Here is a 15,514-nt window from a genome sequence, read left to right as displayed (position 1 = left end):
CTCTAGACTTGGATTAAACACATTCATAATTCCCTAAACGCTCCTTGCTAAAAGGAGCAATAGCATCTTGGAATGCTCCTTGGTAGCAATAGAAGCACCACTTCCAAGTCTTGTCATTTTCATCTTGTTAATGTTTCAACTCTGAACCACTTCTCTATTTCTAGAACAGGTATACTAGAACACAGTTAACATTTCCCTTAGGTACCAACCTGATATCTTTGGCTACTTTCTTCCATATTTATGCATGGACTATGTATTAATAGAATCATCATGTTTCAAGTACTTAAAATATACATCCTTTCTTTAAAGTTACCCAGTCTTCTTTATAAAAAAATCCAGTAATCTTAAGTGTCCAATAGTCCCTCAAAAAGTACAGTACAGCAGTTCCCAAGACGTGGAAAGATGACAACACTAGCACTAGTCATATCAGAGTATTCAACTTCTACCCAAAAAGTTAAATTATATGTCTACCTGTCTGGGGAAGAAGAGCACTTGGTTGACTTCACAGGTACTCTTCACCTGACAATGACCAAGGCCTGAAACAAAGCAGTTCCAAGAGTTCACACCATCTCCACCAGCACCACTCCTACAATTTACATCTGCTCTAGCTCCCAGTTGTAACTCCATGGAGCCAGTGTTCAGTACAGCACACAAATCCAGTTTCATGTTCAGCTGCCATGGTGGAGGTGGCAAGCAGCCAGCATGACTGACATGTCCCTACACAGGAAGCACAAAGATTATCTGTGCCTTTCTACAAAGCAGGAGATGCACCAATGGGAAACTGCCTAAGAAAAAATAAATGCCTCCATCAAGATGAGCTGCCTATTTCCACACTGCATATGTGAGGGTGGGGATGAGGGAGAAGAAAAAGCTAAGAGCATCACTATTAAAAGTCAGGCCCAAATAACACAGACTGTATTATATGCATTGCATCTGTATAGACCAAAACATTTTCCTTGTATTATGTAATTAATTGCACTACTCTAAATGGAGATCTAAACTGGCTCAGTTCTGCTCAGAGACACAAATAAACTTGTTATTGTGATTGCTTTCCACTGGAAAAAGTACTGAAAGAAATATCACAAGAGCTCTGATTATATCAAAAGCCTTATAACAGAGCTCTTATTAGACAAAGGTAAAGTCACGCAAGGAAAGAGACGGGTGACTTTCTACAGCCGTGTTATATTTGTTTTTGTATTCGTTATGTATTTAGAGTATCAAACTGAAACTCTAGTATGTTTCAGCCCTTCTCTTGGACGATTTTTCCAGTGAGGAACAATAGGAAACCCACTCTCCTGGTCCAGTATGGTGCTGCTGTATGCGAGTCCCACAGCTGACCAACAACGAACTGCAGTTAATGCAGACCCGCTGCCTTAATGCCTAAACAATATTGTGGCTCTCTCCTCTGTGCCAAAGAACAGTATTTGACTAACGCAGCACAACGGGTCACAAGTTGCACCAAAACCTCCACTGCAAATAAGCTGCCTCCCCTTGTGCTGGCAGCACCAGCACGCCACCCACAAAGAGCAAACCTCCCACCCCGCTCCTCTCCAGCACCCGTCCCCACGCACACTGCAGGGCTCTCGGGCAGCCACCTCTGAGACGAGACTGGGAGGAACAGCTTGCACAGGGAGCGCAAACTTGGGATTGCTCTTGGAAGCTTCATGCGGCTGGGAGCAGCATTCTCCCCTAACTCCAGTCACGCTTTCCGCAGTATTTTCACACCCTGCAGAAACAAACCATGATACGGGCGACCTCAAAGAAAAAACAGTGACCCATATGCAGCTATTTACATCAGAATTAAATATGCAAGAACAAAGAAAAAATATGCTATTTAGTACTGAAAAGAGCTTATATCCATCACGATGGATCCTCACACCAAGTGATCTGTTCTACTACACTGCACGCAGGGAAAACTAATATTTCAAGTTTCTCAATTCAGTGCCATTTAAGGAGTATCTTTCACAGATTTACAGCATTAACACACTAACTTTTAAAACCTGCAAAGACTGCAAGACCATAAAATATGAATATATTAACTAAAAAATTAGGTCAATGCAATATTGAAGCAAATGTTACCCATATTTTACCTAAAAAAAGTATTCATTTTGCCCATAAAGGATGCTTTTCACTACATTTCTTAGAAGTAATTAGAAAAAAATCCACATGAAATTTCAAGCAAATGAACTTACTATGTACCCGGCCAAGTGTTTCATGAATCACAAATACATCACATTTCACCCTTAGAATAAAGCCAGGAATCAATTTGTGAACTTGACACCAACTAAATCGAAAACTTTCACAGATCTTGTATCAACAATATGACTCTCTTTTTAACTATCCCCATCCAGTTATAAGTAATAAATTGTTTGCCTTATCTCTCCAAATCATCTGTAAGAAATACAACATCTACAGAACATTTTTGAGGAAAAATATGCCAATCACTGAGATGTGGCCCTCTTAGGTAGTTAGAAAAAGACCTACTGTACGCGAGACAAAGCCAGGTTTGGAATGATGCTTCTGCTACTTGAAGAGTCACGTAAACCATTCATGGGTGTTATTCATTACTCTGAGGTGGAAAGAGAGGTGAACAGTATCCTTTAATTTATTAAGCCTTGGGAATGCTTAGGAATAGATAGGTAGTGAAGTACCCAACTCCATTTACTAGACCACCTGCTTACTATTGGCTTTAAACATGTGAATTCTAATAAAACACCACTTATTTTCTCATGCGTAATTCCCTAAATAGTTAAAACTGTCAACCAAAAAAAGTCTCCTTACAACACACATGCTTCCCTAAGTTGAGCAAGAACACTCAATTAAATAAAATTTTTTCCCATGTTTATATGACCAATATTATATTTGCACTTCCAAGTCCAAGCCTATTCAAAGAAACTCACTGGTCTTTTGAAATAACCTTCAAAATACCATGGCTTCTGTTTGCAGGCAAGAAAATGATAACTCTGGAAGGAAACATGCTGGTTTTCCTTATCTCAGCTGAATAGTCATATTAACAGGTTCTGCAGTACTGCAACACAAACACTGGGTGACAGGATTAAGGCACTGGGACATGTCTGAACATACAGATAGCATATGAACTAGCTCAAGCTTAGATGCAATGAGAACACTTTCAAATGGATGAATGAATGGTTAAATAAAAATTAAAAAAAGAAAGAGAAAGATCAGATACACATTCTTATATTGTGTCAAAGTCACTGTAACTTTAATAACTTCTAGAGAGACAGATGTCGCATTTTTAGTGGATGAATAAGTGCTGTACCGTTTGGTGAGGGAACAAGCTGAGATAAAACCTTACATCCACAATTAAGAGTGTGAAGAAAATGTGGTTTATTTATTCCTCTCCTAGCACCAGAAGTCCAAGCTATTTCCTCAAAGTGAAAATCTTACTTCCCAAATGCCTCCTACCATCTGTCAAACAGTTTTAGCTGTTCTCAAGAAGCTTCTTATGCTACTATAGACATTACATCTGCAACAGATTTCCTTCTTGTAGAGTACAGATGGGATTAAACACTGTTTTATAACAAATATAGCAAAATACTGCTCCAGATTTCAACTGTGTACAATCCAGAACTAGTTACTCTAGAATAAAACACTTTTAACATATCTGCTACTGATCAGTGGCCTATTATGAGCACTGTTTCCCAAACTTCACTTGCTGCATTTACAGAATTCAACACTCCCTATAAGCCTTCCTTTTAAAAGCCAATGTCAGTCCTCACAACATCAAGCTCCATCATGGTCTGAAATCACCAAAATGAGAAAATTTATCAGGAAAGCATGCAATTTGCTCTCCCCAGAAGCTGGACAAGCATATGGTTTAAGACAAAGCTACACAGAGCTGCTTCAACGGCATCTAAACTGATGGAGTTTCTTAGGCAGAGAAACGACCTCCTTGATCATAACCTAATTTATAAAAACATCCCCAAAACAATGCAGATTCTTTAAGTTCAGGGTCCGAATCAGTCCATAAGGCAGCAACAATATATCTCCTCTACTAGTTATCAATACCATGAAGTATTTTGCAAAGTCAGTAACTCATTTTTTCTTATTTCTGATTACTAGGCCTTCTAACACCTAGAAAACTTGTGTAAGTCACAAGTGTGTCTCAGTATTTGTTCACGCATTCTCAAGAGAAGCAAGAGCCTTACAAAGCCCTTCACATTGCATCAGCTTTAAACTCAGAGCATGACTCTCCACTCTGTATTAGTGGGAGAGGCATAGGCAGCACAGGGAAGGAAGGGAACTATTTAGCTGAAGCTAAACACAGAGGATATCAACTTTATCCAGAAGTCAAGAGAACAGCAAAAGAAATCACTCAAGCAAAATTCAGAGACAGTCCTCTAAAATGAATCAAAGGCTTTGGGGAAAATATTTTTTATTGCTATAGGGTTTATTGTTGGGCTAGGTTTTTTTAAACAAAACAAATGACCAAGACTGTGCCCATCATTTCTTCTGTCTTAAGTGAGATTTATTTCTGAACTATATTACCATCAACCATCTGTTCTAATAAAAGATAATTGTAACTGCTGTCTAACAAACGAGAAAAGATTAACTAATTCAACATCATTATGATCATATCAGAATACTGAAGGGCGGAGAGGGGAAAGCCAAACAGCAAAGGCAGCTCACTCAGGAAATCATCTAAAGAATCATTTCACACTTAGAAGCAGTATTTTTAACTTCCACACCAACTCACCAAAACAGCCTAGGCAAAGAACTCCACTGCTTCACTCTTCCTGTGAAAACAGTGACTACACAAATATCTCCCTCAAAAAGCTCTCAGCTACTGCTCCTCTGCTTCCCAGCTATACATCTGCTGTAGAAGCAGGATCTTCATTAACAGCATAGTCTATTATGAAACACAATGTACCTGACTAAGATGGTCACATTACAGTTCAGAGAATAGGATCGGCAACTTCTGTGTTTGTACTACTTTAATTACATTGCACGGACTGGAGAAAAACCCACACTTGTAGGGAGTAAGACTATACTGTTTTCCACAGCTACCACTATTTCTTCACTGAAGGTCTTTTTCTATCTTTCTTCACAATTTTCCATTTTGTTGAACAACAAAAATTGTTCTTCTGTGTTTAATCACAAATTTGAGTAATGTAGAGCTTGATGCATGTTCATTAAAGAGAAACAAACAGAACTAAAACAAACCACATTCCTTGGCACATTGGGAAGTTTTAAGTATACTACATTATGTAAATTCTCCAACAAATTCATTTTCTGTTGTGAAACAGAAGAGCAAGAGACTAAGAGAAGTTATCTGACAGCCTGAAGCAAGAGGAATTACACAGCACAAGAAGGTGGGAAGGGAGAAAAGGCCCTTCAAAAACTCTCCTGCATGCTTCAGGAAACAGAACTTGTGGGAAATGCGGTGCAGAAGCAGGTGGTAAAACAGTAATCAGTGAAGAGCTGAAAGCCTAATAACTGACTCAACACAGTTCATTAAAACTTGGCTGGGTGTTCCATGCAAAGATTTACTGGACAGAGAGGAGGCTGGAACACAACTCCACAGAATAAAAAGTATGCATAGTTTCTTTACTAGGTAGTTGCACAACCATGTACTGGAAAGTGTAACAGCAGACAAGACAAAAGAAAATGGGTAAGTGCTGCATCACCTCAGACCTTTCTCGATCACTCCAATAGAATTTAAGAAATGGCAATCCCAGAGTGAGTCATCTTCAATAAACTTCCCTTCCCCCAAAATTATTTTCCTTTAATTTCTGCATTTTATTTCTCTTGGGAGCAAAACCTGAGATAATATAGTAAGCATTATTAAAAGAAGAGGCACACAGAAGTCTGACTTTCTGTTCCAGTTCAGTTCTCCGTAAAAGGTGTACAAGTACATTGTTTCCTGCAGCATCAGAAAATTCTTCCTTGTGTTGTAAAAGTTAATAAACATCAACAAGCATTTATAGAACAGTCTGAGGTACGCTGGGGGTTTACACATGCAGCAGAGATATGAGCTGGATAGCCCTTGACTAAAAAGTCATTTTTTTAACTAATTTGACAAAGCAGCATGTTTAAAAGGAGTTCTTTCCCTGACCCATGATTAAGGTAGAAAAAGGATTACGTATTGCTAGGTCTAAGCTATATAAGCCTCGAAAAATTTGGTTTACTTACAACATGATTTTTAGGGTCTTTCCAAAGTTAAATAAGTCTATGATCTTCCCAATTCTACTAAAAAAAAAAGGAGCCAAAGAGTCCACAACTGACCACAATCACATATCTCATTTTTCCCCAAAAGTTTCAATTCTGAAGTAGACCCATCAAATCAGCATCTAAAAAGGAGGCATCCAGGGCCAGGTTTTGGAAAGTTGTATAATCACAAAACAAATTACTTCAAAGCTTAGGACTTTTGACTAAAAACTAGTACTTTGCTAAAATAACAAATGACCTCAGAAGTTTGCAAGGAATTCTAAAACAAAACAGCACAGAGAAAATTTCACCAGTCCCTTCTACAGTTACTTGATAGCAAACAATGCAACTACGTTCTTCTGTTCTCATATTTTCCACATCATTTAAAACTAGAACTGTATCAACTCTAAACTCGCACTTGCCAAAGAACAGACCTGACAAAGGCAAGAAGGAAGCACCGCTCTTTACACAGTTCTGTTGCTGACCATCATGCTCACTGGGGACTAAACTCAGTACTAACTCTGCCTTTTCAAAACTTCAAAACTGAGGCTAACAATCAACGAGTATTAATTAGCAGGGCCCCGATTACTTCAACATTCAACAAATCAAATAGATTTATATTTCCTATGATTAAGTTGAAATGATTGAAGTTATGAAAGTTGCCAAGTGAAAATCAACTGGTTTTAAAAGGTGTTTTTAAACCCTGATCTCAGTCCCAAGAACTGTTTTGGACAGTGGCACCACAAACCACGTTAGAAACAGCTTCAGTGACACACTGAATTGCCGGCTTTCCTCCTTTCAGGAGAAGGATTCTGCACTTCAAGCCACCGTGCGAACCTCATCTGACCGATTACCGAGTTCGCCGAGCAAAACCCCCTTGGAGCCAGGCTCTTTAGGAAGTGAGCCATTTGCAAGGCCTGCCGATAGAAATGCAGAAGCGCGGCTGGCAGCGCCACGGGACCGGGGACAGTAACCAGGTTTCGCTCCCCAGGGCACGGCTACAGCGCAAGATTATTTTCCCGGTGCGAAGGGAAGGAGGTTACCGGCAGCCACAGGCGCTCACTTCAACTGCACCGAACGCGGCCGGTTTCAACGGCGGCTCGCGGGCGGGCCCGGGGTGCGCGCACGGCGACGGCAACAGCCGGCCCGCGGCTCCGGAGCCCCCGGCCGCAGTGCCCGGCTCCGCGGGGCCGTGCTGGCGGCCCGACACCGCACCGAGCTGCCGCGGCTCAGCCTCGCCCGCGGGACCCGGCCCGGCCGGCGCCCAGCAACACCCACCGGGCCCGGCGCTACCGGAGACCCCGGGGAGCTCCCAGCAACCCCCTGCGGCCCGGCAGCCGGGGGCCAGGCGGCGCGCTCGGCAGCGCGGCACCGGCGGGGCCCGGGTGGCACCGCGACACACGCCCCCCGCCTCCCGTCAGCGGCCGCGGTCGCTGCGGCGCTGTCCCAAAGCCGCCGCTGCCCTCACCTCTGCCCGCACCAGGTCCGGCGGGCGGCGCGGAGGGGCGCCGAGCCGGTGCGGGTGGGCGGCGGCCGGGAGCCGTCCCCTGCAGGCGCGGGCTCCGCTGCCCCGCGCGGCACGGGGCGCTCCCGCCGCTCCGCTCCCGCCGCTCCGCTCCCGCTGCTGCCACCGCGGCCCCGCCCGGTCGCTCCCTGATCCGCTCATCCGCCGCGGCGGGAGGCGCGCGCGCAGGCGCGGGCGGCCCCGCCCCGCGGAGCGGCGCGTGGGCGGGCGCGGGGCTGCCGGGGAAAGGCCCTGAGGTGAAATCCCCTGAGGTGAAATCCCCTCAGGGCCGGGAACGCGAGCTGCGCCCAGCGCGGCGAAACTCCGGGCACCCCACCGCCGTAACATCGCCCGGCGCGGCGGTACGGGATAACTTAGGCAGCGGAAAAGTAGTGACAGCGGAAATAAAATGAGGTGTGAAGCGTACCCGCAAAACTGCAAGACGTGGTCTCAGATGAACATCACAACAGGAACCCCGCATTGCTTTTTTTTCTCCTTTTTTATTACCTCAAAATGAGACTTCTCAGAATCACAGGATCAATTAGGTTGGGAAAGACGTCTGAGATCATCGAATCCAACCTATGACCCAACACCACCGTGTCAATTAGACCATGGCACTGTCACATCCAGTATTTTCTTAAACACCTCCAGGGACGGACGAGTGGCTCCACCGCCTCCCTGGCCAGCCCACTGCCATGTGTAATCACCCTTTCTATGAAGAAATCTTTCCTAATGTCCAACTTAAACCTTTCCTGCTGCTGCTTAAGGCTGTGTCCCTTTGTCTTGTTGCTGGCTGCCCGGGAGGAGAGACTAATCCTGACTGACCTGGCTACACCCTCATTTCAGGAAATTGGAGAGAGCAATAATGAACCTCCTCTTCTCCTAGCACTTTTAAACACACCCTCGGTAATAAGAACCACCGTGAGCAACTTATATCTGTTACTGTATTTCAAGTAACATCAGCTGGTACCTCACCTTGTTATCACCAGTTATCTGCCGGCTGACAGCGCTGAAAACAGATGCAAAAGGTAGAGCATCTTCGCTTATTTGAAGGGAAAGTACTGTCAGTACATTCAGAAGATATCTGGCACCTTCAGCACTGACCCCCAATGAATGACGCAGAAAAGTTGAAACAGGATTAATGTTCCCAACTCCAAAAATAAGTCGTCTCGCTCCATCCAATTTTCATAAAATCATCTGTTATATCTCAATTATGTAGCAGTGTGACTAGGAGTCCATTATCTTGGGCTAATGTTCCACTCACAATCTTTTCATTCTGTTCCTTGGAATCAAAGTTAATTAACAGGCTGACTATTCTTTTCTCAGTACTTTGTAATGCTTCTGTAGAAAGATGTGTATATATTCCTGGCTGTGGAAGATTGCTTTGTCTTCTCAGCAATGAAGTATAAAATGTTGAATAATACAGAGAACATATCTAATGATGAAAACAAAAATGAAGTTTCTTTGTACAAAGTCTTTTATAATTAAACAATACTTCTTCCAAAAGGAAGGCTCTGGAATGAGATAATTCACTCTGACAAGAGCTACTCACCCAGGCTTTCTTACTGACGAGCTTTAATTCACAAGGGTGGTTGCAGTCTAGAGAACAGACTGAGTCTAGCTTTGGGAAGCAGTCCTGCGCATGTGTGCAATTCATGACTCTTATGTCTTGCCTTGTGACAGAGCAATGCTTTAAAAGCTATTTTCAAGGACACCATATTTCACACTTTAACGCTTTGAGAGCTCTAGAAAAAACATGGAATTCTTCAAGTTGTGCTAAACAGCCATGGAGGGGTCACAGTTTCCGATATACCCAGTATGCGATATCAGGCTGCTGTGTGCACCTCAGTGAGTATACTAGGTGAATCCACACTATGCTTTTTGCTTCTCCTGGAGGGCACTGGTAAACTCTCATTACTTATTCCTCAGAGTGCTTTCCTAGCTTTACAGAATTCTTGTATTTTTGTCTGAGATAGAAAGGGGAGGCTGGCAGCACACCAGAGTAGCAAGAGTTTATGGAGAACTCAGGTCTCTCCTTACAGGGTTTATGCTGAATCATATACATGCTGATGCTTCCATGGGTTACACAATGCTGAATTATGTCTTAGGTATTTTTCATTAAAGGATCTCTTATAGGGAAAATGGGGGTGAAATGCCCTTAAAGTATCACAGCTTCAGATCTGAGGACACAGAGAACTGGTGAGTAGTGGGAGGTTGCACCTCATGCCTTAGGATTGTCAGGTGGAAAAAACACTTAATTACCACCACAAGTACAGAGAATCATAAATAGTTTGGGTTGGAGGGGACCTTTAAAGGTCATCTAGTCCAAACTCCTTGCCAAGTGCAGGGATACTTCCACCTAGACCAGGTTGCTCACAGTCCCATCCAACGTGGTCTTGGATGCATACAGGAATGAGACATCAGCCACCTCTCTGGACAACCTGTTTCAGTCTTTTACCAGCCTTCATTGTAAGCCATTTCTTCCTTATATCTAGTCTGGTTCTGCCCTCATTCAGTTTAAGTCCATTCCCCCACATCCTATCATTACATGCTCTTGTGAAAAGTTTTCACTGCTTTCTTGTTGGTCCCTTTTAGGTACTGGAAGGTGCTATAAGATCTCCGCAGCCTTCTCTTCTCCATGCTGAAGAGCCCCAGCTCTCACAGCCTCATAAAAGATGTGCTCCATGCCTCTGATCATCTTCATGGCCATCACCTGGACTTTTTTTAGCAAGTCCAGATCCTTCTTAAGTTGGAGATCCCAGAGCTGGATGCCCTGGACTAGAGAAAGCATTTGCTTGCACTGTATACATCTGTGACCAGGAATAAACAAGCAGGAAGCCCACAGCTAGCAGAACAAAAGAATTATCTATTTTTTCCTGTAGAAACACCAGAACTACCAGTCCTGTTAATTTGAGGGTCATAAAAAGGACGTGAAAACTACTTTATGAAAGGAGAGAAGCTGCTTTCCATGTTTGACATAGACTTTTAATTAGGGCATATTTCCAACCCATTTAAAATAGCAGGGATTCAAGTAACCTAAAGTAGGATCTGAAGTTTGAGTTAGTCAGGGAATGGCAAGGACAGGACTATTCCCTAAGGGAAAGGTGAGTGGGGAGCCAACGTTGGTAACACAGCTGTCAGGGCAGGTAGCCCACCATCTAGGACCCACTCTCACATTCAGTTGAGCCAGACATACCTAGAGACAGTCACAGTCATCCAGAGGTCCAGGCAATAAGGCAATATCACAATGAAGAGAGAGATGTGAGGTGAAGCCAGGAGCAAAATCCCTTAGCTGTGTTCAGGATGAGGTCCAGCAACTACCAAGGCAACGAGAGCAGGCTGATGTCAGGCTAGGAAGTTAGGCCAGAGGTTGAAGCTTGATTCAAGACTTACTATCTCAGAGACTTAATACTCTTCTAACACAGCTCAAATAAGGTCTAATAGCCCAGGGCTGTGCTTAAATAGAGCTCTTGGGCCTATGGGTATAAGTAGAAGCTGCAGATGAGGCTGGTTAGAGCCATTAAGTCTTATTAGTGCACTCAGGACCACAGAGTTCATCTGGTCCCTTTTTTCTTTACAGGATAAAATCTGCAATAACATACTGAAGCAAGCTTTTCACCTCAGCTACCCACAGCTGTTCCTTTTCTGACTCAACGCTTGCAAAAGGAGGGGTGAAATCGTGACAGAAGAGCTGTGTGCTAGACATGAAGCTGAGCCACAGGAAGAACAACTTCCACCTGAAGTGTGGGAGCTTCTGGCAGAGCAACGGTCTCAGGGTTAGTTCCCAAGTGCATCTGTTCTCAGAAAACAAGATAATATACTTCAGAGTTGAAGGTGAACAACAAAAAGGCAGAATGTTTTGGTCTGTGGTTGTGCATATCTATGATTAGGGCTGGTAGATGCTATAGGAACACAAACAAGCTCTGTTCAAAAAGAAGATAAAATTTGCATTATTCTCAGATAACATGCTTGCAGAGTCACTGGAGGATATTCATTGTAATCCTGCTGGGTGTTGTCTTATTATCCAGTGTTAACACATGCCACATGGGGCTTTACTGGTAAAGGGAAACAGAGAAAGACTAAAAGCAGCAGCAGAGGCTGAGGTAATGTGAGAGTTCTGCAGTCCTGGCAAAGGAGACTTATGCACACACTCACTTTTTTTTGGTTTCTCTGAAGTGGATAGTAGTTTCCTGCTACATCTGAAGGTGTAGGGAACTCTGACAACATGGGAAAAATTTATAAAACCAGGAAAAAAAAAAAAAAGAAATACTGTACTAAAAATATTAAGAGGAAAAATATAGCAATTTTATGTTTTCAGGGAAGCTGTCTTCCTTGCACTTCCTGGAAGTTTCAGCTTCCAACATCTGTCAAAGAGAACAGAGGCTTTTGTTCTCAGCTTAAAAAAATCATTTTTAGTAAAAGTTAAAATTGGGACCATTGTTCTAATTAACAAAATTTGGTTTTAATTAACAAGCAGCAGGGGTTCAGCAGAGAAATGAAAAACTTTATAGGTAAATGCTGACTTAGAGAGGCTTTAGTGTGTTCTGATAGAAGGAAGCTCAGATTTGGGTCCCTCCTCTGTGGGAGAGCCTTAGTGCTGCTGGTAGGGCCATGAGCTCTGTGGCCTCTGAGCTCTTGTGGCCTCACTGCACAGCTTCACGTTTTGGAGCAATTATCTGCATTCTGACATTAGTGAAATTAAAATTTTAATTAAAATTAGAAAGGATTATTATTGGTGGTAATTGTACATGATAGGAAACAATGTTTAGTAGTAGTCTTTTTATCATTGAGCTTGGTAATGCACAGTTGGTTCAGAATAAATGTTTTGAAGCTTTAAAACCACTGATGTTGCTAACGATTTGAGTCTCTCATTTAAAGTCGGTACATTTATGCTAATTAGAAATGAGATGAAAGTATTTCCACTTTGATTCTAAAAGCTGTGTGGCAGGTATCTAAAGTATTTCTTATTTAAAGTACAATAATTCTCACTGTCTTCAATTTCTTCATAGTTATGAGTGCTATCCTTAGGAAATTACTTTTGCTGCAGTAATCCATCATTTACCCCAGCCACTCACAGGGCTAACATAAAAGAAGCCAAACTTAGTTTTCCACAGTTAGATCACATTTTTATTTTATTAGATGCAGAACTACTCATTCTGTCACAGACCTTGACACTGCAGAATGTTACTGCGTCCTTTAGATCTAAGCTTGTCTCTATGAGATATGTCAGTCCTGATTTTCTGCATTATATTTAGTTATTTAGGACATGATGTTACAAGATTTTTAATTCAACTCAGGCATTTTTCAAGTACCCGCATATTTTTATTCTTTTGCATCACCAGTTCAAGTATTCTTAGCCCTGATCTGGTTTGTCATTTCTGCAGTTTTCAGTATGCTCTTGTCTGACAAGTCCTCTTTAAATATCTGCTGTATCAGCTGTCTTGTAGAAGCTCCTTCCCCCCATGTGTCTGTTTTTAGCCTCCAACTTTCATGTAGAGAACTTCACATTTCTCCTGTACAGTGAACTGAGCTTGATAGGATTATATTTAGCTGTATCAGTAGGATTTTAATCCAATAATCCTGTTGAGAGGGACTTCTTCCAGCAAGGAGACTTAATGCACCTGTTTCACCTGCCACTTGGCTTACACACTTGTGCAGCCAGTGTTCTCAGAACTCTTTGTATTAGTATAATGAAGAAATAGAAAACAGCAATGCATCAACTCTTGCACAAATGGTAAATATGGAGGATGTAAATCATTCACATTGTATGAAGTGTCAGTTCTTTCTGCCTGCTGCTGGGAAGTAATGAATTAATTCCTTATTTTGCTTTGCTTATATGTGTGGCTTTTGCTTTCGCTATTAAAATCTCTTTATCTCTACCCAAAAGTTTTCTCCTTTTCACCTTTTGGATTCTCTCCCCATCCCACAAGAGGGGGTGTGGGGTGTGTGAGTGAGCAGTTGCACGGGGCAAAGACGCTGGCTGAGGATTACCCATTGGCACAATTCCTTTACCACATGGCAATTTTGTGGGAGGGAAGGAAGACATACACACATTAAGATCAGTATGCTCCAGGTTGAACCTTCTTTTCCAGAATTTCTTGCTGATATGTTGTGTTTTCCTCAGTTACAGAATGGAATAAATATACTTAAAGTCATAAACTGTCTTTCAAAATGACAGAGCCTACTTGCTGGGGGAAGAAGGGATCTCCGTAGTGTGAAGCTTCTATCTGTCCCCTTGTCAAGTCAGTGGGCAATATCTGCTGGTCTGTCCATTACCAGCTTTTTATCGAGGCTCTCTTCCCAGTTTCCTTTCGCAAGTCTTTTTGTTCCTGGGATGATTCTTGAAACTTTTTTTTTTTTTTTAACTCTCTTCTATATTGGATGCAATACCATTCTATAGCCTAAATTTGGAAGAAGAAAGTTCATTTGATTCAGAATGAGTCCCGGCCCTCCCTTTTCTCAGATCTAATTTAGTTTGCTGGCTAAGAAAGCCCATTCAGCTGGACCATGACAGGTACTGATATGGTCCCCCTGTGACTCGCTGTTGAGATTGATGCCTCAGTTGAAGCAACAACTGCAATTGGCCCTTAGCAGATGCTGTCTTGCTGTAAGCCTCCCTCTTAACCCTTGACTGCCAGCTTGACTCATACCCTTAATGTATGTAGGTTTTATTTCTTTCTATTGTATGTCCTTAATGCATAATCCACATTATATTCTATTCTATCTATCTACTCTAAAACATCTTCTATTTCCAGGCCTCCTGGTAACCTTAAGCAGTATTGATCATGTCTCAGCTCCTTCATTTTCTTGGCAGATAGCTATGTTCAGTTAGCCTATAGATGCTTGGTCTCCAGCACGTCATTACTGAAAGCAAAGCATATATTCACTGTTCAGGGTAGTTATATAGTCAGTGCTTAGGGGATTTTGTCAAAGTGTACTGTCACATTTTATTTCCTCTCACAGACAAGCTTTCATTAATTCAGTGTAAAGCACAGACATCTCTCAGAGTCGTGTTTGGATTTTTATTTAGCAGTAGGGCAATTGAATCAAGACTCCATCCACCTCTGCAAATGTGTGTTGTGATTACATGGTGTCCAGCCTGTCAGAAGCTTATGAAACATTTTCTAATCAGGGAAAGGCAGCTCAAGCAATTTTCTCTCTTTCAGCTCTTGTATCACACAGCTCCTGTGTCATCAGATACTTTGTTTATATTATAAGAAAGCCTGATGCAGAGAAAAGTAGGTAAAAGTAACACACCCCACGTGATTTTAGGTCCTTTCCATGTCACGTGATTCTATTTTGCATTCTTCATCATGTTTTTCTTATCTTCTTAATATAAAAGGCCAGTGTCTCATATCTGGTCCTTGACAGGCTGATCTTGATTTGCTGAGAGCTATGTTTATAGAGGTAAACATCATAAATGAAATATGATGTATATGCTCACCATTGCCCCAGCTACAGGAAACTTCTTGTCATTCCTCTCTGCTTGTAGCCTTGCTGTCTGCAAATCTAGTTGGAAGTTGCCTAGATGGCTCTGCATTTCTGTCTTATGAAATATCTAAGCTGTCTTTTCCTCTTAGGTTTTATTTGTGTGTGTACAGCTGTCATGAAACTTGCCCATGAGCAGCAGCCTGAGTCCTGAGCCCTTTATTTATTTGCAGAAGAGAATATACATTATCAAGGATGAGGGAAATTCTAGAGGCCTGTGAAATGGAAATCACAGTGGCCACCTTTGAAAGGATGGAAGGGGAGAAGAAAACTACCAAGGAAAATACACTTAGCCCCTTTTTCCTTCCTAGAAATAGCCCAGCATAAGTTATCTATATGTAAGCCCTAGAAGAT

General features: G+C 42.3%; 2 protein-coding genes across 4 annotated transcripts in view; one reads left to right on the top strand and one right to left on the bottom strand.

Annotated features, from left to right (window-relative positions):
- OSBPL8 (oxysterol binding protein like 8) overlaps positions 1 to 7,803 on the bottom strand; it is an 83,287-nt gene extending 75,484 nt beyond the window's left edge. For all 3 annotated transcript variants that reach the window (XM_063396425.1, XM_063396428.1, XM_063396432.1), the window contains exon 1: positions 7,637 to 7,803. The gene's annotated coding sequence lies outside the window, so the exon portion shown is untranslated. The remainder of the gene's footprint in view (positions 1 to 7,636) is intronic.
- LOC134549451 (putative hydro-lyase KRH_21160) lies at positions 5,372 to 7,825 on the top strand. Its single transcript, XM_063394995.1, has 3 exons — positions 5,372 to 5,419; positions 6,971 to 7,067; positions 7,146 to 7,825. Exons 1-3 carry the CDS (start codon positions 5,372 to 5,374, stop codon positions 7,823 to 7,825), a joined length of 825 nt encoding a protein of 274 aa, XP_063251065.1.
- Positions 7,826 to 15,514: the final 7,689 nt, after the last annotated feature.

The sequence above is a fragment of the Prinia subflava genome, chromosome 4, assembly GCF_021018805.1.
Source record: "Prinia subflava isolate CZ2003 ecotype Zambia chromosome 4, Cam_Psub_1.2, whole genome shotgun sequence".
Taxonomy (NCBI): domain Eukaryota; kingdom Metazoa; phylum Chordata; class Aves; order Passeriformes; family Cisticolidae; genus Prinia; species Prinia subflava.
This window is presented reverse-complemented; position numbering and strand designations above follow the sequence as displayed.

Coding starts and splice junctions, on each gene's coding strand:
- LOC134549451 (XM_063394995.1), top strand. CDS start 5,372: ATGCTTCAGGAAACAGAACTTGTGGGAAATGCGGTGCAGAAGCAGGTG. Junction 5,420..6,970: donor ATGCGGTGCAGAAGCAGGTG/GTAAAACAGTAA, acceptor TCCTCCTTTCAG/GAGAAGGATTCTGCACTTCA. Junction 7,068..7,145: donor GGAGCCAGGCTCTTTAGGAA/GTGAGCCATTTG, acceptor GACAGTAACCAG/GTTTCGCTCCCCAGGGCACG.